Source organism: Bufo bufo, chromosome 3 (assembly GCF_905171765.1).
Source record: "Bufo bufo chromosome 3, aBufBuf1.1, whole genome shotgun sequence".
NCBI classification, from domain to species: Eukaryota; Metazoa; Chordata; class Amphibia; order Anura; family Bufonidae; genus Bufo; species Bufo bufo.
The window spans coordinates 211,047,654-211,073,763 of NC_053391.1; the positions used below are offsets into that span (position 1 = coordinate 211,047,654).

Consider the following 26,110-nt stretch of genomic DNA (forward strand, 5'->3'; position numbering starts at 1 on the left):
ACAAGTGCTTTATAAATACCGTATGTTGTTCACCTTGAACTACATTGATACATTTCCTTGCACATCTCTACGTATGTCTGTAGCTTTCTTCAGTATATTATAAAACTGTCTGCCGGAAGCCACCACTAGGGGGAGCCCAGTGTGTAGTAATGTATACATTTACAATAAATTGCCATGGAAGCCATGAAAATATATTTGCACTGTGCACCACGTAGTGCCGTCTTCATGATTTTATGTGTCTTTTTCCCCATAGGATAATATACTATGGTCATAGTAACCTGCAATTTTTAGGCTGTGGAGCCCTGGCCTAAATTTGTGTGGTATTGTGTGTGCATTTCTAGTCTGTGCCATTTGTATGCTTGCGGCTCAATAATATCTATTATACACTATTTATGACAGATGAGCATAGTTGACACGATAACATTTGGAATGTACTAAGATTTCTTTCTGACTGCAGTTCTCGCTGTGTAGTTGCATGAAACTTTTTCTTATGAACAGATGCATGTTACCGTCCTGTCCTGTTCCTATAATGTATATGCTGTGAACACTTAAAGGAAATCTGTCATCAGATGCCTTGATATAAATCTATTTGTCATAGAAGATGTGGGCTGCTAACCACATTCTAATGCCCTTGGTCCGATGGCCATGTATGTCCCCAGAGTAGTGAAATCTGCCTTTGATTTTTATGCAAATCAACCTGAGTGCACAACGGGCATTGCACCTCATTGCACCCAGAGGCTCCGCTCACTTGTCTTGATGTCCACGCCTCCACCGCTTTGGCTGACAAAGCCAGGAGGTGAAGACATATTCACGTCTGGCCCTGAAGTCTCACGGCATCACATTCGACACACGAGCGGTACAGGGTTAGAGAATGTGCCTTGAATGTGCTACCACGAAACTTCTGGCCCCTGTCAGTCAAAGTGGTGAGGGTGTGAACATCAAGGTAAGTGAGCATAGTCTCTGGGTGCAACGAGGAGCAATGACCATGCCTTCGTTGTACCCAGGGGTAATCTGCATAAAAATCAAAGACTGATTTCTCCACATTGGGGGCACATTTGGAGATTGTACTGTAGTTAGCAGCGCACATCTCCCACGGAAGTTGGATTTATAGTCAATGTATCTGATGACAGATTCCCGTTAACATGGTTTATTGTATTATTCATTCAACAATTTTTTTTCATCTTCTTCATTTTTGATTTTAATTTTTTACATTAATGGCAACTTCTTTAAAGCGACTGTCACTTAGAGGCATATAGCCTGGTAGGGTTGATGACACCCCTGGTGCTCCATAATGATGCCCCTCTGACTTTAGACTAGACCGCGGTCATGTCTAGAACGGCGCATGCGCACAACATCTTCAGCTTCATCCTGACGAGTGAAGATGCTGTGCGCACATTCTGGACACGAGTGCAGTCTAGCGCCGTCAATCTAAAGGAAGGGGGGGGCATGATGAAAAGCAGAGGCGCATCATTATGGAGCACCAAGGGCGTCTCTGGAGCAGTGCTCAAACCATATAAGCCTGCCTCCTGGTGCTCGAATAGTTTGCATAATTTAAATGTACATTTTCCTCAGCAACGATACCACCGACAGATATAAGACAGGTATCGTTTTAATCAGCGTCATCAACTCTACTAGGCTATATGCCTCTGGGTGACAGAGCTGCTTTAAGTTAAAACAACTTACAATCCGGTGTCCACATTTGGCTATACAGTACATGGGTAAAAAGTACTTGAAGGTTTCATCCTCAATACCAAGTAGCATAAAGTTGTGAACATTTTTGTCATGTTTAATGTGTAACATATGTCTCCATTGGACTTCATGTATGACATGGCACACAACAGTTCTAAGGGATGAAGGTGAGATGTCAGGAATAATGTCACAGTATCATAATAAATAGGATCAACAATATCTTTTTAAACTATTATTATACTGTAAATGTGCAGATGGTTTTATATGTCCCAAGTTGCTGGCGGTTTCCTAGGCCCCTTTGGCTTTGCAAATCGTTTCCCAAAACCTGAAATTAGTCAAAAACATAATAATAAGGACCGGAATTTAATTTACAGCTAATAAGTCCAGTATCCTGCATACTCTGTCATTCTCACAGCGGTTCTGAGAGCTGAGATACAGGGAGTTATGTGCAAGGTCCTCACATTAAAAAGGTTGTCCAATTAGGGCAACTTATCACCCTATCCCAGGGATGGGCAAACTCGGCCCTCCAGCTGTTTTAAAACTTCAAATCCCAATCCCATGCCCTGCTGTAGGCTGATAGCTGTAGGCAGACTGGGAATGATGGGATTTGTAGTTTTGCGACAGCTGGAGAGCCGAGTTTGCCCATCCCTGCCTTATCCTGTGGATAGGGAATAAGTTGTCTTATTGGGACAACCCCTTGAAGGCCATTTTCACAGGTCAGGGTTTTGTATCAGTATTGGTAAGCAAAAACCAGGAGTGAAACCTACAGTGAAAAAGGAAAAGATTTGTGACCCTTCTGTACTTTGGACCCGCTCCTGGTTTTGGCTTACAAATACTGATGCAAAGTACTGATACTGTGTGAAAGTGCCCATATTTTAAAGAGAATGTGTAATCAGCAAATGACCTATTGTTTAAATCACGTTTTTATATTTTACACATTTATCATGATGATTTTAATTTTCCATGTAAACATCTATATTTAAACAAAAAACATAAAATCCACTAAGCCTAATAATAGATGCCTCTTCTTGGTCTGTACAGATGACTTTACTGCAGCTATATGTTATTCTAAACCTGCCTGTAAGGATAAGGAGATATCACCTCTGTGTATAGATAAGACAGGATCCTCCATTCACAATAGATGATTGTCAGATCTTATCTATTCTTTCCTTGGACAATAACCTCTGTACAGGTCACGGAGCATGCGTAGACAACTCTCCTATAGAAGTCAATGAGGTCCTCTCCAGACCATTGTGTCTAGGGCCCATGGGGCTGCCGTAAAGCTATTCTTCTTATTTCTTTCTAAATGTTGTTAAGAACAGCTCAGGCAAGATGGCCGCCCCCCATAATCATGTTCAGTATATAAAATAAAAAAAAATCTGTAATCAGAAAATAAAATCAGATTGGAAAAAATGAGATATGTTGCTATCTGGTTTTAACTGGCAGATACAATTTTTGGTGACACATTTCCTTTAAGTGCTAGGTAAGGCTAAAATCTAGGTGTGTTTTATAGGTGTGCTACCTAGATATATAATTTTACCGCCAACTCAGCTAGTACATATTTCCAATAAGCCCATGCATGCAATTATATTAGCCATAAACAAAATGACTTTCCCATAAGAAAGCTCATTCTAATGGTGCAGCTACCGAGCAGGGGTCAGTGACAGCAGGGCACCCCAGAGAGAAGGCAGGGACTGTTCCTGGGTGTCCCTGCCTTCTAGATCACTGTATACACAGCTCTCAACGATCAGGAAGCCATGTGCTGCTTCCTGTCCGGGCCCGGTGGTCATGTGATCGCCGGGCCCGGGTGAGTGCAGGAGCTGTCTGGTCTTCCATAGACCACGATCAGCCCTGCACTGAGGCTGTACAGCACTGTATACTGCTGTACAGCCTCTATGGGGGGTGTATTTCCCCTGTAACTGGGGCTACTATGTTAGCCCCAGTTACAGGAGAAACGAATAGTAAAAAAAAAAATGAAGGTAAATGTAAAAAAAATGAAAGTAACAACGTCTCTATAATAATATCATATGATCTACCCATTAAGGTGAACGCCGTAAAAAAAAAATAAACATTGCGCCAAAACCGATTTTTTTTGTGAGCTCACCTCCCAAAAAACATAAAGTTAATCAATCAAAAAGTCATATGTACCCCAAAATGTTAGCAATAAAAACGTCACCTCATCCCGCAAAAAGATACCCCCCACACAAGACCATAGCCAGAAAAATAAAAAAATATGGCTCTATGAAAATTGCAACACAAAAACATGATTTTTTTTCTAAAAATGCTCTTATTGTGTAAAATGTAAAGAAATTTATAAAAAATAGACATATTTGGTATTGCTGCGTCCGTAACAATTGGCTCTACAAAAATATCACATGGTCTACCCTAGCAAGTTAACGGTGTAAGAAAATGAATAATAAAAATTATGCCAAAGCAGTTTTTTTTGTCACCTCACCTCTCACATATCAATCAATCAAAAAGTCGTATATACCCCAAAATGGTAGCAATAAAAACATCACCTCACCCTGCAAAAAAACAATCCCTCACACAAGACTATAGCCAGAAAAGTAAAAAAAATATGGCTCTAAGAAAATGGCAACACGAAAACATGATATTTTTTTCTAAAAATGTTTTTATTGTGTAATACGTAAAAATAAAAAAAATTAGACATATTTGGTATCTTTGCGTCCATAATGACTGGATCGATAAAAATATCAAATCATCTACCCCATCAAGTGAACGGTGTAAAAAAATAAATAAATAGAAAAATGACACCAAACAGCTTTTTTTGTGACTTCACCTCCCAAAAATGAGATAAAAAGCAACCAGGAAGCCAAATGTACTCCAAAAAGATGAAAACATAAAACAATAAAAACTACAGCTTGTTTCGCACAAAATAAGCCCTCACGTAGCTCATTCAACAAAAAATAAAAAAGTTATTGCTCTTAAAAACCATGACAGAAAATTTCCTTGTTAAAAAAAAAACAGATGCTGCTCCTTCCCTTCTGGCGTATCCACAAATAACAGTTTACGACCACAATTGGAGTGTTACTGTATTCAGGAGAAAGTGGGTAGCAAATTGGGGGCTATTCTCCTTTTATCTTTTGTGAAAAAGAAAGTTTGGGCCTAAAGCGGCATTTTCTTGTGAAAAAAGTGTAATTTTTCATTTTCACACAATTCTATGAAACAGCTGTTGAGTGAAGTGCTCGCTACACCCCTTAAAAATTTCTTGGGTGGTGTAGTTTACTAAATGTGGTCACTTTTTGGGGGTTTTCACTGTGGGGTTACCTGAGGACCTCTTCAAATGCATCATGGTCCCAAAGACCATTCCAGAAAAATCTGCCTTCTAAAAACCATATATCGCTCCTTGCCTTCTGTGCCCTGTCGTGTGCCCAAACAGCAGTATACAACCACATATGGGGTGTTTTTGCAAATTGTAGAATCAAGGTAATAAGTATTGATGTTTGTTTTGTTGTTAGCCCTTGTGTTCCAGGAAAAAAAATATAAAAATGGAAAATCTGAAAAAAAAGTGACATTTAAAAATTTCACCTCTATTTTGCTTTAATTCCTGTGGAATACCTAAAGGGTTAAGAACATTTCTAAAACCAGTTTTGAATAGTTTGAGGGGTGTCATTTCTAAAATGGGGTCATTTATGGGTTAGTTCTATTATGTAAGCCCCACAAAGTGACTTCAGGACTGAACTGGTCTGAAGTTGACTTTGGAAATTTTCTTAAAAATTTAAAAAATTGCTTCTAAAATTCTAAACTTTCTAATGTCCTAAAAACAAAAAAATTACATTACTAAAATGATGCCAACACAAAGTAGACATATGGTGAATGTTAATTAATGAGTATTTTATGAGGTATCACTAATCTGTCTTAAAAGCAGAGAGATTAAAATTTAGAAAACAGTGAATTCTTTCAAATTTTTGTTAACTTTTAGATTTTTTTTAAATAAATAAAGGTAAAACATATTGACTCAAAATCAGCATTAACATGAAGTACAATGTGTCACGAGAAAACAGTCTCTGAATGGCTTGGATAAGTAAAAGCGTTCCAAAGTTATTACCACATAAAGTGACACATGTCAGATTTGCAAAATTAGGCCTGGTCAGGAAGGGGGTAAATGGCCCGGTCTGGAAGTGGTTAATAAATGCTATTTGTAGCACTATGCAATAGAAATTGAGAAGCACGTTAGCATGTCCAATAGGAGGAAGATAAAACTGAATGCAATGTGTATTTGTTTTGTTGTTAAGCTGTGAATATGATTTGTTTTTGCACCCAATTTACTATGTAGAGAGTTTTTACATAGCTATAAATATAACAAAGTGGTTACCAATGTTGGCTTGCACTACTGGGACCCTAGGTTCAAATCTGACCAAGGGCACCATCTGCATGGCGTTACAGAATTTGCTTTGTTTCTATGCGTTTCCTCCCAAATTCCGAGAACATACTGATAGATTAGTTGCTGTTCTATGAAACTGTTCCCAGTGTGTGTGTCTGAAAGTAGATTTTTGGCACCTTTGGGGACAGGAACCGATGTGAATGGTGACAATCTCTGTACAGAACATGTTGGTGCTATATACATGAAAATAAATAGTAAGATGATTTTAAAAAAAATTACCAAAGTGTAAAAATGAAAGAGGACTACTTGATCCAGAAGATGCAGATTCAGTTTTAGCCACACTGCAAACATCTGTTAAAAGAAAAAAATATTTAAATTTTATTTCCAACCCAGAGAGACGTGAAGGCTGGTTTCATAGACTAATGTTTCACACCATTTTACACCAGTTTATTATATCCCCTGAGCTGCCGACTGTATAAGGGCTTATTTTATGCAGAGCAAGTTGCATTTTTTAACATAACCATTTTTGATGAAATGTATAACCTTTTTGGAAAAAACAACACAATTCCCCCATTGTTTTTAGGATTTTGCTTTTATGGTGTTCACTGCTCGTTAATATTGACATTTTAAAGGGGTTATCCAAGAGTAAGAAAGACCTCCAGGAGTGGCCGACCCATGGTGGAGATCATACTTATCTGGTTCCTGCCGCTGTTTTTGGTGTCTGAGGCTCCCGTGCTGGCTCTTTCCCTCCCTGCTGCGATAAGATGATCAACATCTGTCAATGGGGGAGAGGTGACCACTGCAGCAAATCACAGGCCACAGCAGCGACATGCATCATGTGACCAATCGTCATGATGCTAGGGGAGCTTGCAACTTTTAAAAGATTAAATAACACTTAAAAAAAAAAGATTGCTTGTGTCACCATATTCTTACACCCATAACTTTTTTTTTCTGTGAACAGAGCTGTGTAAGGGCTCATTTTTTGTGTGGGGAGCTATATCTTGTATTACCATTTTAGGATACATGGGACCTTTTGATCATTTTTTAATTTAATTTTTTGGGTGAGACGAGGTGATCAAAAAACCACAATTCTGGTATTGGGGATTTCTGATGGAGGTCAACGTGTGAGTTAAATAATGGATACCAATTATGTTTTTTATGTATATATTGTAGGGATCTGTGTATTTGTGATGGGGTTGGCAATGACAGACATGGGGGGTTAAAAGTCCAAATGATGCTTTATTTTTCATCCATCCTAACACTATACTGGGCTTTTAAGTGACTTGGGGTGAAGCCACATCACATAATGCATAACACAAAACATAAAATAAACACCTGCCCATCTGGGCACCACCTATACAGAGAACATTTCTCTCCTTTAGGCTTTCAGTAGTTTTTTTTACATTTTTATAAACTTAGTTCAACTTGACAGGAGGCAAAAGACATAATGTCATAGTGAACAGGACATGGCAGGGCTGGCGCCCTTAACCCCTTGAGGACCTCCGCTGTACATTTACAGCGGAAGTCCGGTCTCTAAACTTGGCGCCCGCTCGCACGTGCAGAGGGCAGAGAGCCGCGGCACATGTATGCGATCAGCCATAAGGCTGATCATATACATTTTTCCTTTCAGATGCCATGGTCAAATGTGACCACGGCATCTGATCAGTCTGGAATCCGCTCGCTTCCATTCCGGTAACAGCGTTCCCCGGCTGAGATCGGGGAACCTGTTATATTGATTTAATAGACCGAAGCCTCAAGCAAGCTTCAGAGTCTAATAGATTAATATACTACTATAGGCCACTAGGTGGCAGCACTGTATTGTTATATTGAAAATTAAGTGTTCTATGTTGGCTATGTAGCCATCAATGAACACAATTGGCAATCTAATGCTTGCTAGTTATAGTCACCCAGGGTGACTTAAAAAAAGTAAAAAAACGTTTTTACAAATATAAAAAAATATATAAAATTTCAAATCACCCCCCCTTTCCTTAAAATAAAAATACTTAACCTATAAAAAAAACAAAAAAACATCATGGGCATCTCCAAGTGCGAAAATGCCTATACAATTAAAATGTAACAATATTAATGGCATACGGAAAATGGCATAATGGTAAAAAAAATTAAAACAGCCAATTTGCCATTTTTTGGCACTTCAACTCCCCAATAATTTTTTTATAAAAAATGATCAAAAAGTTGCACACACTTCAAATTGGTATCACTGAAAAGTACAGATCACTCTGCAAAAAATGAGTCCACAGACTCCACACAGCCCCGTACACATAACTACAAAAAAGTTATAGACGTCAGAATATGGTGATAACATTTTTTTTTCCCTCAAAGGTTTTAATATTTTTTTCTCTATTAAAACGCAATAAAAATTATACAAGTTTTGTATCGTTGTAACCGTACTGACCTGGATAATGAACATAACAGGTCAATTTTACAGCATAGTGTATGGTGTAAAAAATAAATAATTAAATAAAAACTTTTGTCAGAATTGCGTTTTTTTCCAATTCTACCCCATTTGGATTTTTTCTTACTGCTTCCCACTACATGGTATGCAACCGTAAATGGCGTCATTAGAAAGTACAGCTTGTCCTGCAAAAAATAAGCCCTTATAAGGCTATGTGAACGGAAAAATAAAAAAAAAGTTAGGACTATGGGAAGGCGTTGAGTGATAAACGCAAAAATGGATAATCTCAGGGTCCTCTAAGGGTTAAGGTAGGTAATAAATATTAAATTGGTGGGGCTCCAACCACTGAGCTACGATCTCTGCCTTTACATCAGTATATTTGTAGAGTAGCAGAACTGTATGGAGAATTGCTGAACATGCTTCCTGCCATTCCATAGAACTCTAAGGGAGATATAGAAATATCAAAAAAGTCTAAACTAGGGATGTATGTTAAAGGATTGAAAAACCCTTAATATTTATTGGTAGTAATGTGACTAAATCATGAGAATCCTTGTAAGCTGTCTTCCGAATAGGCTGAAATATTATTATTTGTCTTTACAGTCTACACATAGGCCCAGATTTGTTAAACCTATAGATGGCGTAAACTTAGACAGTCTAGATTTGTCACAGAGGCTCAGGCTACATGATCAATTTGGTGCTTGGCTATACACATTTGTCAAACTCTATAACAATTATTGTTTGAAACCAAATTTTTTGCCAGAAATGGGGGTCTGATCTGAGGTCTGATTGGGGGTCTTAGAAAACATTGGGGATCTGATCTGAGGTCTGATTGGTGGTCTTATAAACATAGGGGGTCTGTTCTGAGGTCTGATTAACATTGGGGGTCTGATCTGAGGTCTGATTGGGGGTCTTAGAAACATAGAGGGTCTGTTCTGAGGTCTGATTAACATTGGGGGTCTGATTGGGGCTCTGAATTGAGGTCTGATGAAAAATAATCTATTTCTTATTTTCCTCCTCTAGGAGCGTCTTATCGGCAGGTGCATCTTATAGGGTGAAAAATATGGGATATATATATATATATATATATATATATATATTTATTTATTACAGAAAAATGAAATTAGATATTCTCAGACTTACTTTTTTTCATGTTTCTCAATATTTTCATACTCTGCAATTTGAAAGAAAGGTAAAAAAAATTAACAAAAATATTCATGTAATCATTACAGATAAAATACTTATTTTGCTTTTATTTTTTTAAGACAAATTTACTGAATGTTGGGTCATAACCACATTAGTCTAAAGGCCTCATTTATCAAAAATGTCTAAATAAGAACATCTTGTTGCCCAAAGCAACTAATCAGAGCTCATCTTTCATTTCCTAAACCACCCTAAAAAATGAAAGCTGTACTCTGGTTGCTATAGTCAACAAATACAGACTTTTAGACAGTTTTGATACTTGAGGCCATAAGTCTCTGGTTATATTTGAAACTGCATGGAAAATTTCAAATATGGGCACAATAATAATTAAAGTGGTTCTACAGGTTTAGCAAAATACAGCAGTATCCTTCCAGAAACAGGGCCACACCTGATCATGTGTTGTGGTATTGCAGCTCAGCTCCTCGGAAATAATTAGGGCTGAGCTGCAATACCACATGCACCCTGTGGAGCGGTAAGGCATTAGAAGAACAGCCATGTTTTTCTAAACCTACATAGCCCTCTTTAAGTTACTGTATATATAACTAATGAATCCAGATATTAACAGACAGGTAGTGAATTTGGTGGAAAGTCTGCTTTAACACCCTGTTAATAAATAAATCAGCATAATGTATGAATAATGCACATATGCTTCCAATAGTGTTACTAGGAGATTTGTTGAAAGAGGTTTTTTTTATATTTTTGCAATGGCTTTATTGTACTACCTATAGCTATTACTGGTTGGACACCTTATATCTTATTGTATAAATCAACCATGTATTCCAACACAAAGTACAAAGTCGTAACCATAGTATTGCATCCATTTCTAAATGTAGTAGGCACGCAAAACAAAGGGTGAAACTGAGGGACCATTTAAATTATTAGATCCTGTTCTCCATACAGCAAGCCTGGATGGGTCTGAAGAGTAACATTGGCTTTGTGTGGTTGGCTTTGGGAAGTCCACTGTTTCTGTGGGAAAGTCCTGTGTTTCTGTTGGAAAAAGCATCTGGGTTTGAGAACCACTGTTGGGGTCAAGCAGTGCTGTTTTTAAACCCAGGGGAATCTGTAGACAAATTTTGGGTAGGAACAAACAGGATCCCTGTGATGGACTGGTGAGACAAATTCTGAGGAGACTAGTTGTCCTGCGGGCCTGAGACTTGGCTTAGTCATGCACTCCTGAGATAGGATGGACTATATGGACTTGACATTGAAAGGGGTAGTATTACAGGGACCCTGAGACAGAGACTGCCTTGCCACCTGTGAATGAGCAGAGTGAAGACCTGAGATGTGGTCGGAGTGTCTGGTGATGAGATAGACTGCTAGACATGATCGTAGAAATGTTTGGATGATAGGATCTCTTGAGATACAAGGAACTGTTACCAGAAGAGGAAGGCCTTGGAAATCTGGGTCAAGATTTGGGAAGTTGTTAACCTCTAAAATGTGGTGTGTGTGTGTGTGTGTGTGTGTGTGTGTGTGTGTTTGTGTCAAGCTTGAAGTAAAATTGTGTGCGATCTCTGTTGCACAAACAAAACATTTTTGTTCGTACATTTTGTTTGCAGTGTTTAAAACTGTGCCACCTTGTGTGTTGAAACTAATAAGAATTATTGCACCTTTCAAAGATTCAGAAACCAAAAAGCTTGTGTGCCATTGTACTTACAACTGTATTTAGTAATGTTTAACCACTGGATGTTTTTCACCTGCTTAAAGGGGAAACTGAACAAGTAGGACATCATTCAGTTAACCCTCCTTATATGCTCTTTAACTGTAGACTGTATATTGCAGAATAAAATATTTTTAATGACATTATGAAAATCATTGTTGTATGAGGTAAAATAAATTTAGTCAGATTCATGATATACAAATGAATATATGTAGCCCCAAGGGGTGAACTGGCAACTTAAAGGGGCCCTGGAAAAACCTAAAAGTGTCCCATCCAAATTTGCAGAAAGTAAGGCAACACAAGTAGACAGGGCAAGCACAAGTAGGTTGGGTTAGCCATACTATCTGCAGTGCAGACCACAGATCTCTTCCAGCCCGAGGCCTGAGATATCTGCATCCCTGTGCCATCTGTATAGGCTTCATGCCTAGTGTTCTGTTTCCTATGAGGATGAACACTGGGGCAGGAAGCCATGGGCTCCTATGCCTGCTGCAGTATTTACCTGTAACTGTATCACCGTCTTTGATGATAGTGATAAAGTTGAATTGAGGAGGGCACTTGTTGAACTCAGTTGGGTACATAAGTACCTGGTGTTCTCATCATTAATTAATGTGGAGATCATCAGATCATTATGTACTCGGCTGCTTGAGAAAAGGCTCAGGTGGCCCCCTGGGAAATGGCCCACCGGGAAATTTTCCTTTAAGGTCTATGGCCAGTCCGTCCCTGATCTCACCCCTCATTTGTTGATGTTATGTGTGCTTGTAGAAGAACTATTTGCAGGTTTAGTACTATTACCTCATTTCAGTGGGTTATCACACTTAATAGTTAATTTCCATATAAATGTGAAAATGCATGTTCTTTAAATGTAAGGATTTTGTAGATGAGAACCCTTTGGACACTCATTTCTGCTGCTTTCAAGCATTCATTACCTTTTTTCTGGTGATCTCTTGTCCAGGTGCTGAAGATGGCACACAGCCACTGATTTCTCTTTCGGTGAGCTGCACGGGCCCAGGGATTTCAGTAACAATGCTTTCTACATCTGAAAGAGAAGAGCCTATGTGTAATGTCTAAAGAGCAGGCTCACACTGAAAAGCAGCTAGTAGTAATCATTGTAAACATTTAAATTCTGAAATGGAAAATTTGCTTAGGTTGCCTTCACACACGGCAGATTTTGTGGCAGAAAATTCTGCAACTGAAAATTTGTTTCATTCACCTAATGGAGCTTGCAGAAATCCATGTGCCTGCTGCCCCATTCCAATGAATGAAACTGATTAAAGGGGTTACACGATCCTTTACAAGAGATGGCCTATCTTCAGGATAGGCCATCATTTTCTGATCTACCCCTCGTTCTCACGCTGTCAGCGCTGAAAGCTGTATTGAAATACATAGTTAGGACTGCTGTGTGCACACACAGGAGTCCTCTCTAGTATATTAGCACAGCAGTCCGGACTGTGTATTTCTGCTCAGCTTCGGTTACTGACAGTGGGGAACAAGTTGTAGTAGATTGTGCTGAAAGATTAAAGGGGTTGGCCACTTTTTGGCTACTGTTGATCAGTGTGTTTGTAAGATGACTTTATGGCACTTACTAATATAATCTTTGTTGATATTTTGCACCAATTCCTATATTTCCGAAAGTATTCTCCCTTTTTGGCCAAGTCTTTTGTGTTGTCCTGTCCATAAAATGGCTGCTGATGGACAAATCACTCAGTCTCCTTTGTTAAAATACAATAAACCTGCACTAAACTCTCAACATTACAAGTGCAGATGGCAGATGTGGTGTATTTGTGTGGAGAAGGCTAAGTGATGTGTCTGGAGTTATTTTTGCCTGGTCACATGACCCTCCATCAGTGTTCATCTTATGGACAGGTGTCCGGTGTGGACAGAACAGAATATTTGCCCAACAAGGGACATAAAGCAAACGGCAAGGAAAATCAACATTTCAACATATTAGTAATTGTCTTATAGACAACTTACATACACATTGGACAAAGTAGCTTAGAAAGTGGTCAACCCCTTTAACTTTAAATATTTGCTGTCATTCTAGTAGTTTTAATTCCAGTTTATAGAAACTTTTTAGAGAAGTTGCTTAAGCGGTATAGAAGAATCTAAAATGCTGCATGTCTGGTACATCTGTCAGTTTAGTCATATTCAGAATACAAAATTAGATCAAATCAGATATTAGAATTTTTTTTTTTGCCCGGTTTGGTGTTCCTGCAAGCAGATGATCCCAAGCATCTACTGCTGGGAATGCCCGCAAATACCTTATATAGACGCTTTCGTTTTACTTTTGAAAAAAACAAGGCATTACAGAAGGCCCGTGGAAATCAGTAGCCAACCATTGTTTTTCACTTTATTCCTCTAGTTCTGCCGATGTAAACTCTGAGCTTATAGCTTTGGCTATAAGAAAGGATTACCAATCAGGAGACTCTGCACTGTTACCGACTCATGCTCTGATCTCTCTTAAAAATAGAAGTTTATAAAAAAAATGCTCTTCTACATTATCCTTAAGAACAATTATCCCAATATACTTAAATTCTTCAAATTCAATACAATCAATACATTCTCATATCTTATATTTAAAAGGATTTTCCAACACCCACCCAGTGCCCCGAAATGTGTTAAACTATTGAAAGAACAAACAGTCATGGAACAGATCTCAACCAGAGGACAATAACACTTTTACACTCCTTATCTATGAATCTGTTCTACATCACTTGTCTCATTTACCACACTGTTCCTATGTAATATCTGTAGAAATATGTGATTCTCCAGATATTGTTTTTTCCCATGCCTAATGAAGACTTTTTTTTATCATCTATTTAGTTAGCCATTAAACGGTATCAACGACTTGGATTCTGAATTGTTATCTTCTCATACACAATTTATCCTCTGTTTCCAATGCTGTCACTCTGGTGATGTAACTGTATATGGCGGTATATCACCACTGCAGCCAATCACTGCCCTGAGTAGTAGATGGCACAAGACAACAGAGGGCAGTGATTGGCTGCAGCAGTCCCAAGCCATATACAGCTATGTCACCACCGCGGCTTGTAAACACAACCCGGAGGTAAGGACCAGAAAGCAGTGCTGGAAGTGGTGGGGAACTAAGGGGTGAGTACATGTTCTTTTGTTAGTTGAACACATTTGGAGGCACTTGGGGAAGGGGGGGGGGGGGGTCATATTAGTCAGATAACTATATATATATATATATATATATATATATTTTATTTATTTTTTTCCCCATTGCTTCTCTAAGACCCAATTGGTTTTCTTAGCCCAAACATGATGAAGTGATTCTATATTTGAAATTAGTCATAGTCCATCAGAGGACCTGAATACAGTACTAGACATTCTGGGGACATGCTGTTCTGATTATGATATCGACAGCTGTGATCTTCTGTAGGCCTCCTATCTCTACTTCTACCATGGGCTTAGAGGACATTCTACTGCAAGCTGCAAACCCAACTTACATACAGTAATTTCACTTTCATTCAAGCCCTCAACCCGATGTCTTATTTTAGAGCTTCGATAGAATACTGTCTTCATATAATGGTGCAAACTATGCATAGTAAGAAACTCCCCATAGATTGCCAGGGAAAGGAAAGAACTAGCTTCTAGTTCCTTCCTGCTTAATAGCTGTAATTTTCTGTATTTAGTTCTCTTGACTCATTATTGTCATGCCATCTTGAATTATCAGGTTGAGAGTCCCAAACTCCTCCATACGAACTCCATATGGATTGTCTCAAAATTTCAGGTTATTCAATCCGGATATATAACTGTACTTTCCGACAGCTTTCCATAAATAAACAGTACAAACAGATGTAAGAAACTTTGTAATATATCTTATCAGAGAAAAATGCTTTGTTCTGAAGTTATCAGCTGTCCCTTTCTAAAATAACTTCCTCTGTGAAATTTGTGAAAATCCAGCTTGTGAGAACAAAAAAGGCTGCCTGCTCACTGAAATATCAGATAATATAATCCCATAGAATTCTATAGAGAGGAGGTGAGGAGGAAGTGCAGCGAGAAGCAGACAAACACAACACTGGAATGATTCAGCAGATTCAGCAGATAATAGTGTTATATTTCACCCAAGTGCTTAATTTACATCTTTACTGCTCACTACTCTTATATAGAGATGTCCCGGACTATTCGCCGGCGAACAGTTCCCGGCGAACATCGCTTGTTCGCATTCGCCGCGGCGGGCGAACATATGCGATGTTCGGTCCGCCCCCTATACGTCATCATTGAGCAAACTTTGACCCTGTACCTCACAGTCAGCAGACACATTCCAGCCAATCAGCAGCATACCCTCCCTCCCAGACCCTCCCCCCTCCTAGCAAAAATCAAGGACAGCATCCATCTTAGATTCATTCGGAAGCTTCAGTCTTAGTGAGAGGAGGGACAGTGCAGCTGCTGCTGATTTAATAGGGAAATCGATAGCTAGGCCAGTGTATTCAGTGTCCACTCCAGTCCTGAAAGACTCATCTAATCTGCTGTAAGGACAGCGTCCTGACAGCACCCCAAAAAGCCCTTTTTAGGGCTAGTACATCAGTCTGCTTTTTTTCCCCTCTGTAATCTAATTGCAGTTGCCTGCCAGCGTGTGTGTCAGGCCCACAGAGTATACTGTGCCCACTTGCCCAGTGCCACCACTCATATCTGGTGTCACAGTAGCTTGCATTTAAAAAAAAAATAAAAAATTCACTGTAATATAATTGCAGTTGCCTGCAAGCGTGTGTCAGGCCTACAGCGTGTACTGTGCCAACTACTGCCAGTGCCCAGTGCCACCACTCATATCTGGTGTCACAGTAGCTTGCATTTAAAAAAAACAAAAAACTTTTTTGACTGTAATATAATTGCAGTTGCCTGCAAGCGTGTGTGTCAGGCCTACAGCGTGTACTGTGCCAACTACTGCCAGTGCCACCACTCATATCTGGTGTCACAGTAGATTACATTTAAAAAATAAATAAACTTTTTTGACTTTAATATAATTGCAGTTAGTTGCCTGCAAGCGTGTGTGTCAGGCCTACAGTGTGTACTGTGCCAACTACTGCCAGTGCACAGTGCCACCACTCATATCTGGTGTCACAGTAGATTACATTTGAAAAAAAAAATAACTTTTTGGACTGTAATATAATTGCAGTTGCCTGCAAGCGTGTGTGTCAGGCCTACAGCGTGTACTGTGCCAACTACTGCCAGTGCCCAGTGCCACCACTCATATCTGGTGTCACAATAGATTACATTAAAAAAAACTAAACAATTTTTTGACTGTAATATAATTGCAGTTGCCTGCAAGCGTGTGTGTCAGGCCTACAGCGTGTACTGTGCCAACTACTGCCAGTGCACAGTGCCACCACTCATATCTGGTGTCACAGTAGATTACATTAAAAAAAATAATAAACTTTTTTGACTGTAATATAATTGCAGTTAGTTGCCTGCAAGCGTGTGTGTCAGGCCTACAGCGTGTACTGTGCCCACTACTGCCAGTTCCCAGTTGCACCACTCATATCTGGTGACACAGTAGCTTGCACGCATAGTACAACTAATCGAAAAAAAAAAATGACAGGCAGAGGCAGGCCACCCCGCAGGGGGTGTCGTGGTCGTGGTGCTGTGACTTCCTTTGGCCCTAGAATAATGCCCAGTGTTCAGAGGCCATGTACCCCGAACTCGAAAAGTTCTGAGGACATAGTTGACTGGCTAACACAGGACACCCAATCTTCTACAGCTTCCGCTCGGAACCTTGACGCACCATTCTCCTCCAGCTCAGCTTCGGGCACTTCTCAAGTTACCACTCGCCCGCCTGCCGCCACCACCAACACTAGCACCACAGCTGCTTCACTTGATCTGTCAGAGGAGTTATTTACACATCAGTTGGAAGAAATGAGTGATGCGCAACCATTATTGCCAGAGGATGTAGATAACAGGGATATGTCTCAGTCAGGCAGCATTACACACATGGACGTATGGTGTGATGATGATGATGTTGTACCCGTTGCTGCTTCCTTTGCTGAGTTGTCAGATAAAAGTGAAGCGGTTGATGATGACGATGTGTCCGTGGATGTCACATGGGTGCCCGCTCGAAGAGAAGAAGAACAGGGGGAAAGTTCAGATGGGGAGACAGAGAGGAGGAGGAGACGAGTTGGAAGCAGGGGGAGGTCGTCGCAAGGAGCTAGTGGCACAGTCAGACAGCATGTATCGGCACCCGGGGTCAGCCAGACAGCACGCCAATCAACGCATGCTGTTGCCACCACCAGAATGCCGTCATTGCAAAGCTCAGCAGTGTGGCATTTTTTTTGTGTGTCTGCCTCTGATAACAGCGATGCCATTTGCAACCTGTGCCAAAAGAAACTGAGTCGCGGGAAGTCCAACACCCATCCAGGTACAACTGCTTTGCGAAGGCACATGATCTCAAATCACAAACGCCTATGGGATCAACACATGATGAGTACAAGCAGCACACAAACTCAAAGCCACTATCCTCCTCCTGGTCCAGCATCTTCAGCCACGTCAACCACTGCTGTCCTCCTTGCCCCCTCTCAACCATCCGCCACTCCGCATCTCGACTTCAGCAGTTCCTGCTCATCTGCCCACAGTCAGGTGTCTGTCAAGGAAATGTTTGAGCGTAAGAAGCCAATGTCACAGAGTCACCCCCTTGCCCGGCGTCTGACAGCTGGCTTGTTGGAACTCTTAGCCTGCCAGCTTTTACCATACAAGCTTGTGGAGTCTGAGGCCTTCAAAAAATTTGTAGCTATTGGGACACCGCAGTGGAAGGTACCCGGCCGAATTTTTTTTTCACAAAAGGCAATCCCCAACCTGTACTCTATTGTGGAAAAGGAAGTCATTGTATGTCTGGCACACAGTGTTGGGGCAAAGGTCCATCTGACCACTGATACCTGGTCTGCAAAGCACGGTCAGGGCAGGTATATCACGTACACTGCGCATTGGGTAAACCTGCTGATGGCTGCCAAGCATGGAATGCGTGCCTCTGCAGAGGAGTTGGTGACATCGCCACGAATTTCAGGCAGGCCTGCTGCCACCTCCTCTACTCCTCCTACTCCATCCTCTTCGCTAACCTCCTCGGCTGAGTCCTCTTCTGCTGCTGCATCTTGCTCCACATCAACTGCACCCCCCCCCAGCTCCCCAGGGGCTATTCCACATCCCGGATACGACAGTGTCACGCCGTCTTGGGATTGACTTGCCTGAAAGCAGAGAGTCACACCAGACCAGCACTCCTGTCCGCCCTGAACGCACAGGTGGATCAGTGGCTGACTCCGCACCAACTGGAGATCGGCAAAGTGGTGTGTGACAACGGAAGCAATTTGTTGGCGGCATTGAATTTGGGCAAGTTGACACATGTGCTGTGCATGGCACATGTGTTGAATCTGATCGTACAACGCTTTGTGCATAAGTACCCAGGCTTACAGGACGTCCACAAGCAGGCCAGGAAGGTGTGTGGCCATTTCAGGCGTTCCTACACAGCCATGGCGCACTTTTCAGATATTCAACGGCGAAACAACTTGCCAGTGAGGCGCTTGATTTGCGACAGCCCGACACGTTGGAATTCAACACTCCTAATGTTCGACCGCCTGCTCCAACATGAAAAAGCCGTCAACAAGTATTTGTATGACCGGGGTGCTAGGACAGCCTCTGCGGAGCTGGGTATTTTTTTGCCACGTTACTGGACGCTCATGCGCAATTCCTGTAGGCTCATGCGTCCTTTTGAGGAGGTGACAAACCTAGTCAGTCGCACCAAAGGCACCATCAGCGACATCATCCCATTTGTGCGAAGAGTGCTGGATCAGGCCGTAGATGAGCATGAAGAGGAAGAGTTGTGGTCACCACCATCACCACCAGAAGCAGCCTTGTCGTCGTCGATTGCTGGACCTGCGGCAACGCAGAGAGAGGAGTCTGAAGAAGAGGAGTCAGAGGAGGGAGGTGGCTTTGAGGAGGTGGAAGACCAACCATAGCAGGCGTCCCAGGGGGCTTGTTGTCACCTTTCGGGGACCCTTGGTGTTGTACGTGGCTGGGTGGAGGAAGAGACCTTCAATGACGTCAGTGAGGACAAGGAACGGGACATGGCTAGCTTGGTATCCAACCTTCTGCAAATGGGGAGTTTGCGGTTGTGCAAATGGACTGTTTGCGGTTGTTTGCGGTGCGTTAAACGGGGAGTTTGGTCTGTCATAGTTTGGTCTGTCACTGTGAAGCGGGCGTAACCCTTACACTACCTGATCATACCTGATGTTTTAAAGCACGTTATTCCAAACAATTTGGGAATGTTAGGTGATTTATGCCCTTTATGGATTAAAACCCGACTCTGCGTCAACTATGTAATTTTCCATGGGAGTTTTGCCATGGATCCCCCTCCGGCATGCCACAGTCCAGGTGTTAGTCCCCTTGAAACAACTTTTCCATCACTATTGTGGCCAGAAAGAGTCCCTGTGGGTTTTAAAATTCGCCTGCCTATTGAAGTCTATGGCGGTTCGCCCGTTCGCGAATATTTGCGGAAATTCGTGTTCGCCCGTCGCGAACTGAAAATTTTTAGTTCGCGACATCTCTACTCTTATATTATGTCCTGTATTGAGTTTATAACTGATTATGAGTGAGACAGGAAACAAAATCTGCTGTCTCTATGTGTAATCTATGGGAGACATGATGAGCAGGTAGTATCCACCCACCAGTTCAGGGACGGCTGAGAAATATAGAAGCAGTTTGCAAAGGAGAAAACTGCTGAAAATGACAGATACAAGTTATATAACGGTCAGATATAGTGCTATCACTCATGTATACACACATGGCAGCTTATTCTGAAAACGTATCTGAAAGTTTATGTATGCCTAAATCTCAACACTTTTGTTTAGTACTCTTGTACTGAAAATATGCAATATTATTGCCCCTTACAAAAAAGATTATAAAAAAAAAAAAACATTGATAAAAAATGTTACAACAGGTTTTATGGATCCATATAACACAGATCGGCAATATGTGTAGATGAGCCCTAAGGGATTGCCTATAGGAAATTAAAGGAAATCTGTCACCAGGATAATCGCTATTGAAGTAAAACTATAGCCTAATAGCACTTAGTACCTTATTTCTAGATGTGCCTTTTTTTCAGCAATAGATGTTTTCTATCTTCTGAAAATCCAGTTTATTTGGTATGCAAATGAGCCAGTAAGGTACCCAGAGGGGCATCATTCTTGCAGGATGGAGCCCCGGCATGCCTCCTGCTAGTGCCCAAGCCCACCCTCATGCTGGAAACAGGGAAAAGGGGGGCAGAGTTATGGCTTGAATGTGATGTTGGAGGGGTGGGTGGACACATTGTGGCCTGGGCTCCTTTCTGCAAGAATGACGCCCCTCTGGGCACCTTACTGGCTCATTTGCATACCAAATAAACTGGATTTTCAGAGGATAAAAAACATCTATTGCTGGAACAAAGGCACATCTGGAAATAAGGTAAGTGCTATTAGGCTTTACTTCAATAGCGATTATCCTGGTGACAAATTTCCTTTAATAAATATGTTAATAAAAATGTTTAGGGGATATTTTTAAAGTGGAAAATAGAAAAACATTTTTATGCCATGATTGATAGAGGGTAAAAGCAGCGTGCATTATCATACTATAATGTTGTCCCTCTTTTATATTTATACTCACAGCAAGCTTCATCTGCAATAATATATGACTCCTTAGTTCTTTCTGGTAGGGGAGGCGGAGAAGGTGATCTATTCTGGATTTTTTCTAGGACATAGAAAGCATTTAATGTTTTGATATACAAAACTGTGAAAAGCAATAGAAATGTTATACTGTGGTATAAATGTTTGTGGGATTGGGAGGGAAATTATAATTAAATCCCAGGAACTTCTGGAGAAACCAAAGCCTTTCTAATGCTTTGTCTACACTAGAGTTTGTGACACAAGCTACTGTACCGTGTGCTTTATTTTACCAGCAGGCGGTGTGTTGGCCTGTCCACTGCTGTGGTCTCACCATGATGATGGGATGACACAGCTTTCTTACCGCAAACAGGTATATAGCAGGGAGACCTACCACAGAGCCTGATAGTCAAGACCTAGAAGACCTAGAAGACTAGTGCTGTCCCCTTGAAGACTGTGATGTCACAGGGTACTCCAGGTCTTGAATATGTGGCTGGAGCCATGTAAGCTGAGGAGAGACGTGGCATCCCATTGTCATAGTGATATCACAGCTCCGGATAGGTGGACATGGCATCTATTGGGCAGATGAAGTGCTGAGGTGGCTTATGTCATCCTTCAGCTGACCGAGTAATATATAACAGAAGCCATAATTATGTGACAAATCCATCATCTGATGAATCCAAACAGTCACCAGCCACTTGGGGTTCTGGTATTTTTGAAGCCAAGGATAGTGTTACAGACTGCAACACCATCCTTGGCTTCACAAATACCAGAATCCCAAATGGCTAGTAACAGTTTGGAATGGCCAAATGTACCTCAAATGGAGAGTCACATCAAAAGTTTAAACAGGGTATTATTCACTTTGTATCCACTGTACCTGCCACAGGAATTCATCAATCTGTGGTTAGGCTGCAGTGACGTTTTCTAGCCCGTTTCCAGTGCATAGAACTGGCTAATCTTTACCCAACAGTATTTTTTTTTCTACTAGGCCAAAGTTGAAAATAGTACCTGGTACTGCTTTTGTATCTTATCTCAGGAGGTTCCAAGCAAGCCAAACCAGTACCATGAAGTCACATGACCACACTGCTGACTTTCTACTAGCTACATTGAGGGGGCACCATGTCCACAGCGGTAAGCAAACAAAACAGCCAGTACCATGCAGTGAAAAAAATAGAGTGACATAACATCATATTTCTGTGTCATGCATTGGTTTTAGAACACAATGATATTTAGTCTGTAGTCACATAACGTTCAGTGTATGCCACTGGATGTGCAGTGACCAAGTGGATCACAGCAAAGTGTCAATTTAATGCTAAAGAGTTAACCTTAGGCCTAGTTCACACGACTGTATGTCTTTTTCTGTATTTTGCGTTCCGTTTTTCACTGATCCGTTGTTCCGTTTTTGAGTTCCGTTGTGTTTCCGTTTCTGTTCCGTTTTTCCGTTCCGTTTTTCCGTATGCCATGTACAGTATACAGTAATTACATAGAAAAAATTTGTCTGGGCATAACATTTTCAATAAATGGCTCAGAAAAAACGGAACGGATACGGAAGACATACGGATGCATTTCTGTATGTGTTCCGTTCTTTTTGCGGACCCATTGAAATTAATGGAGCCATGGAACGTGATTTGCGGGCAATAATAGGACATGTTCTATATTTCAACGGAACGGAAAAACGGAAATACGGAAACGGAATGCATACGGAGTACATTCAGTTTTTTTTGCGGAACCATTGAAATGAATGGTTCCGTATACGGACCGTATAAGGAACACAAAAAAACGGCCCGTACACTCGCAAAAAAAACATTCATGTGAACTAGGCCTAATGCTAAAGATTTAAATGTTGTGATTTAATGTTAAAGTCCTCTATTCTATGCACTATGTATCCCTAGTAGTTATGTATGGGCAGTATATTGTTAACACTGGCAGTCCTATTATACTTGGCTGGAGATAGACTGGACCTGCCCCACCTGGCTTGTAGAGTGGAGAGAGTGATTAGCCAGCAGAGCTAGAGGCAAGATGTGCTTGTGTGAGCTCCTTAAAAGTAGACACTGAGAGAAGCCTGGTCCAGGAATTCTTCATCCCTGAGGCTGAAAGCTGCCAGAGATCAGTTTTAGGCCTCTTTCACACTACAGTATGTCCATTTCAGTGTTTTGCGTTCCGTTTTTCACGGATCCGTTGTCCCGTTTTTGGGTTCCGTTGTGTCTCCGTTTCCGTTCAGTATGTCCGCAAAAACCTTTCAGTATGGTTTCCGTATGGTTCCCGTATACGGTCCGTTTTTCACAGATCAAAAACGGAAGCCACCTGTATTTGTGCTCAGCCAAAGTTTGGCAACAAGAAACACATGGCCACAGTGGGCTGGGCCTAGCATTTGTTAATGACGGATCCGCAAAAAACGGATGACATACGGATGACATACGGATGCCTTCCGTATGCATTCCGTTTTTTTGCGGACCCATTGACTTTAATGGAGCCACGGACCGTGATTTGCGGAGAAACATAGGACATGTTCTATCTTTCCACGGCACGGAAATACTGAAATACTGAAACGGAATGCACACGGAGACACTTCAGTATTTTTTGCTGAACCATTGAAATGAATGGTTCAGTATCTGTTCCGTATACTGAACTCAAAAAACGTCCAGTATACTGAACGCAAAATACTGTAGTGTGAAAGAGGCCTGAAAGAGGCCTAAAGGGAACCTGTCACCTGGATTTAGTGCACAGAGCTGGGGACATGGGCTGCTAGATGGCCACTAGCTCATCTGCAATACCCGGTCCCCACAGCTCTCTGCGCTTTTATTGCGTTAAAAAACAGTTTTGATCCATATGCAAATTACCTGATATGTGTCCTGTGTCCGGAGATGAGTCAAGTGGAAAGGAGCCCAGCACCGCCCCGCGTCCTCCGAATCTGCTCCTTGCTGGCTGACGTCACAGAGCTGGAGCGCCGAAATCTCGCGCATCGCGAGCTAGCGCATGCGTAGTTCGTTCCCTGTGCTGATGCCAGCACAGGGAATGAGCATGATGCCGACACTGCGCATGCGCTAGCTCGCGCATCGCGAGATTTCGGCGCTCCAGCTCTGTGACGTCAGCCAGCAAGGAGGAAATTCGGAGGACGCGGGGCGGTGCTGGGCTCCTTGACGCTTGACTCATCTCTGGACACAGGACACATATCAGGTTCATTTGCATATGGATCAAAACTGTTTTTTAACGCAATAAAAGCGCAGAGAACTGTGGCAACCGGGTATTGCAGATGAGCTAGTGGCCATCTAGCAGCCCATGTCCCCAGCTCTGTGCACTAAATCCAGGTGACAGGTTCCCTTTAACTGAGAGACTATCACTCAGAGAAAGAGAGAGGACATTTTTCTGATGGTTGAGAACTACTTTAAAGACTGTGCCTGGAAAGACAGTAATGTACCGGACGTTTATGGCAATAAGACTTTACTGCTTGTGGATAGGGTATATTGCTTCATTGCCCAACACATTTTGAGATAGACTGGCCATCCACTGGCCATACTACCATCATTAGTGCTGCCTATAAATAGCTATTTGGAAAAGCCTACTCTGTAATATACCTGGGTACTGTGCCTGTGGCTGCTATATGTACTACAACTCCCAACCATCTATTTAGTAAAAAGAGACTATATATTGCAACCAAATGGACCTGGTTATTGACTCAACCATTCATCCGGTAGCCCCTACTGTACATTTGTCTTTGCTCCTATCTTTCTAACATTAACCCCTTAAGGTCACGGCCATATTTCACCTTAAGGACCAGGCCATTTTTTGCAAATCTGACCAGTGTCACTTTATGTGGTGATAACTTTAAAACTCTTTGACTTATCCAGGCCATTCTGAGATAGTTTTTTCATAACATATTGTACTTCATGACACTGGTAAAATGGAGTCAAATTATTATTTTTTTATTTATAAAAAAATACAAAATTTACCAAAAATATTGGAAAATTAGCAAATTTCCAAGTTTAAATTTCTCTACTTCTATAATACATAGTAATACCTACAAAAATAGTTATTACTTTACATTCCCCATATGTCTACTTCATGTTTGGATCATTTTGGGAATGACATTTTATTTTTTGAGGATGTTACAAGGCTTAGAAGTTTAGAAGCAAATCTTGAAATGTTTCAGAAATTTTCAAAAACCCACTTTTTAAGGACCAGTTCGGGTCTGAAGTCACTTTGTGAGGCTTACATAATAGAAACCACCAAAAATGACCCCATTCTAGAAAATACACCCCTCAAGGTATTCAAAAATGATTTTACAAACTTTCTTAACCCTTCAGGTGTTCCACAAGAATTAATGGAAAATAAAGATACAATTTCAAAATTTCACTTTTTTGGCAAATTTTCCATTTTAATAAATTTTTTCCAGTTACAAAGCAAGGGTTAACAGCCAAACAAAACTCAATATTTATGGCCCTGATTCTGTAGTTTACATAAACACACCATATGTGGTCGTAAACTACTGTATGGGCACACGGCATTGCGCAGAAGGAAAGGAATGCCATACAGTTTTTGGAAGGCAGATTTTGCTGGACTGTTTTTTTGACACCATGTCCCATTTGAAGCCCCCCTGATGCACCCCCTGAGTAGAAATTCCAAAAAAGTGACCCCATTTTAGAAACTACAGGATAGGGTGGCAGTATTGTTGGTACTATTTTAGGGTACATATGATTTTTGGTTGCTCTATATTACACTTTTTGTGAGGCACCGTTTTTATTTTTTGTTATTTACAACATTCATCTTACGGGTTAGATCATGTGGTATTTCTATAGAGCAGGTTGTCATGGATGTGACAATACCAAATATGACTACTTTTTTGTTGTTGTTTGTTTCAGTTTTACATAACAAAGCATTTATTTTTTATTTTTTATGATTCTTTAATGTCTCCACATTCTGAAAGCCATAGTTTTATTTATTTTTTGGGCTACTGTCTTGTGTAGGGGCTAATTTTTTTCAGGATGAGATGACGGTTTGATTGGCACTATTTTGGGGTGCGTATGACTTTTTGATCGCTTGCTATTACACTTTTTGTGATGTAAGGTGACAAAAAATGGCTTTTATTACACCGTTTTTATAAAAAAAATTACGGTATTCACCTGAGGGGTTATGTCATGTGATATTTTTATAGAGCAGGTTATTACGGA

At 41.0% G+C, this 26,110-nt stretch overlaps 1 protein-coding gene across 3 annotated transcripts in view; it reads right to left on the reverse strand.

Annotated features, from left to right (window-relative positions):
- Positions 1-712: 712 nt before the first annotated feature.
- Positions 713-26,110, reverse strand: part of PTPN22 (protein tyrosine phosphatase non-receptor type 22) — a 183,198-nt gene continuing 157,800 nt past the window's right edge. For 2 of the 3 annotated variants that reach the window (XM_040423905.1, XM_040423904.1), the window contains exons 17-21: positions 20,947-21,030; positions 12,231-12,340; positions 9,588-9,618; positions 6,314-6,385; positions 713-2,014 (exon numbers count right to left, since the gene is read on the reverse strand). In XM_040423905.1, coding sequence (XP_040279839.1) covers positions 1,950-2,014; positions 6,314-6,385; positions 9,588-9,618; positions 12,231-12,340; positions 20,947-21,030 — 362 coding nt within the window. In that variant the 3' untranslated portion in view covers positions 713-1,949. Of the gene's footprint in view, positions 2,015-6,313; positions 6,386-9,587; positions 9,619-12,230; positions 12,341-20,727; positions 20,812-20,915; positions 21,031-26,110 lie in introns of those variants that run through there. The other variant, XM_040423906.1, reaches the window with a different exon arrangement.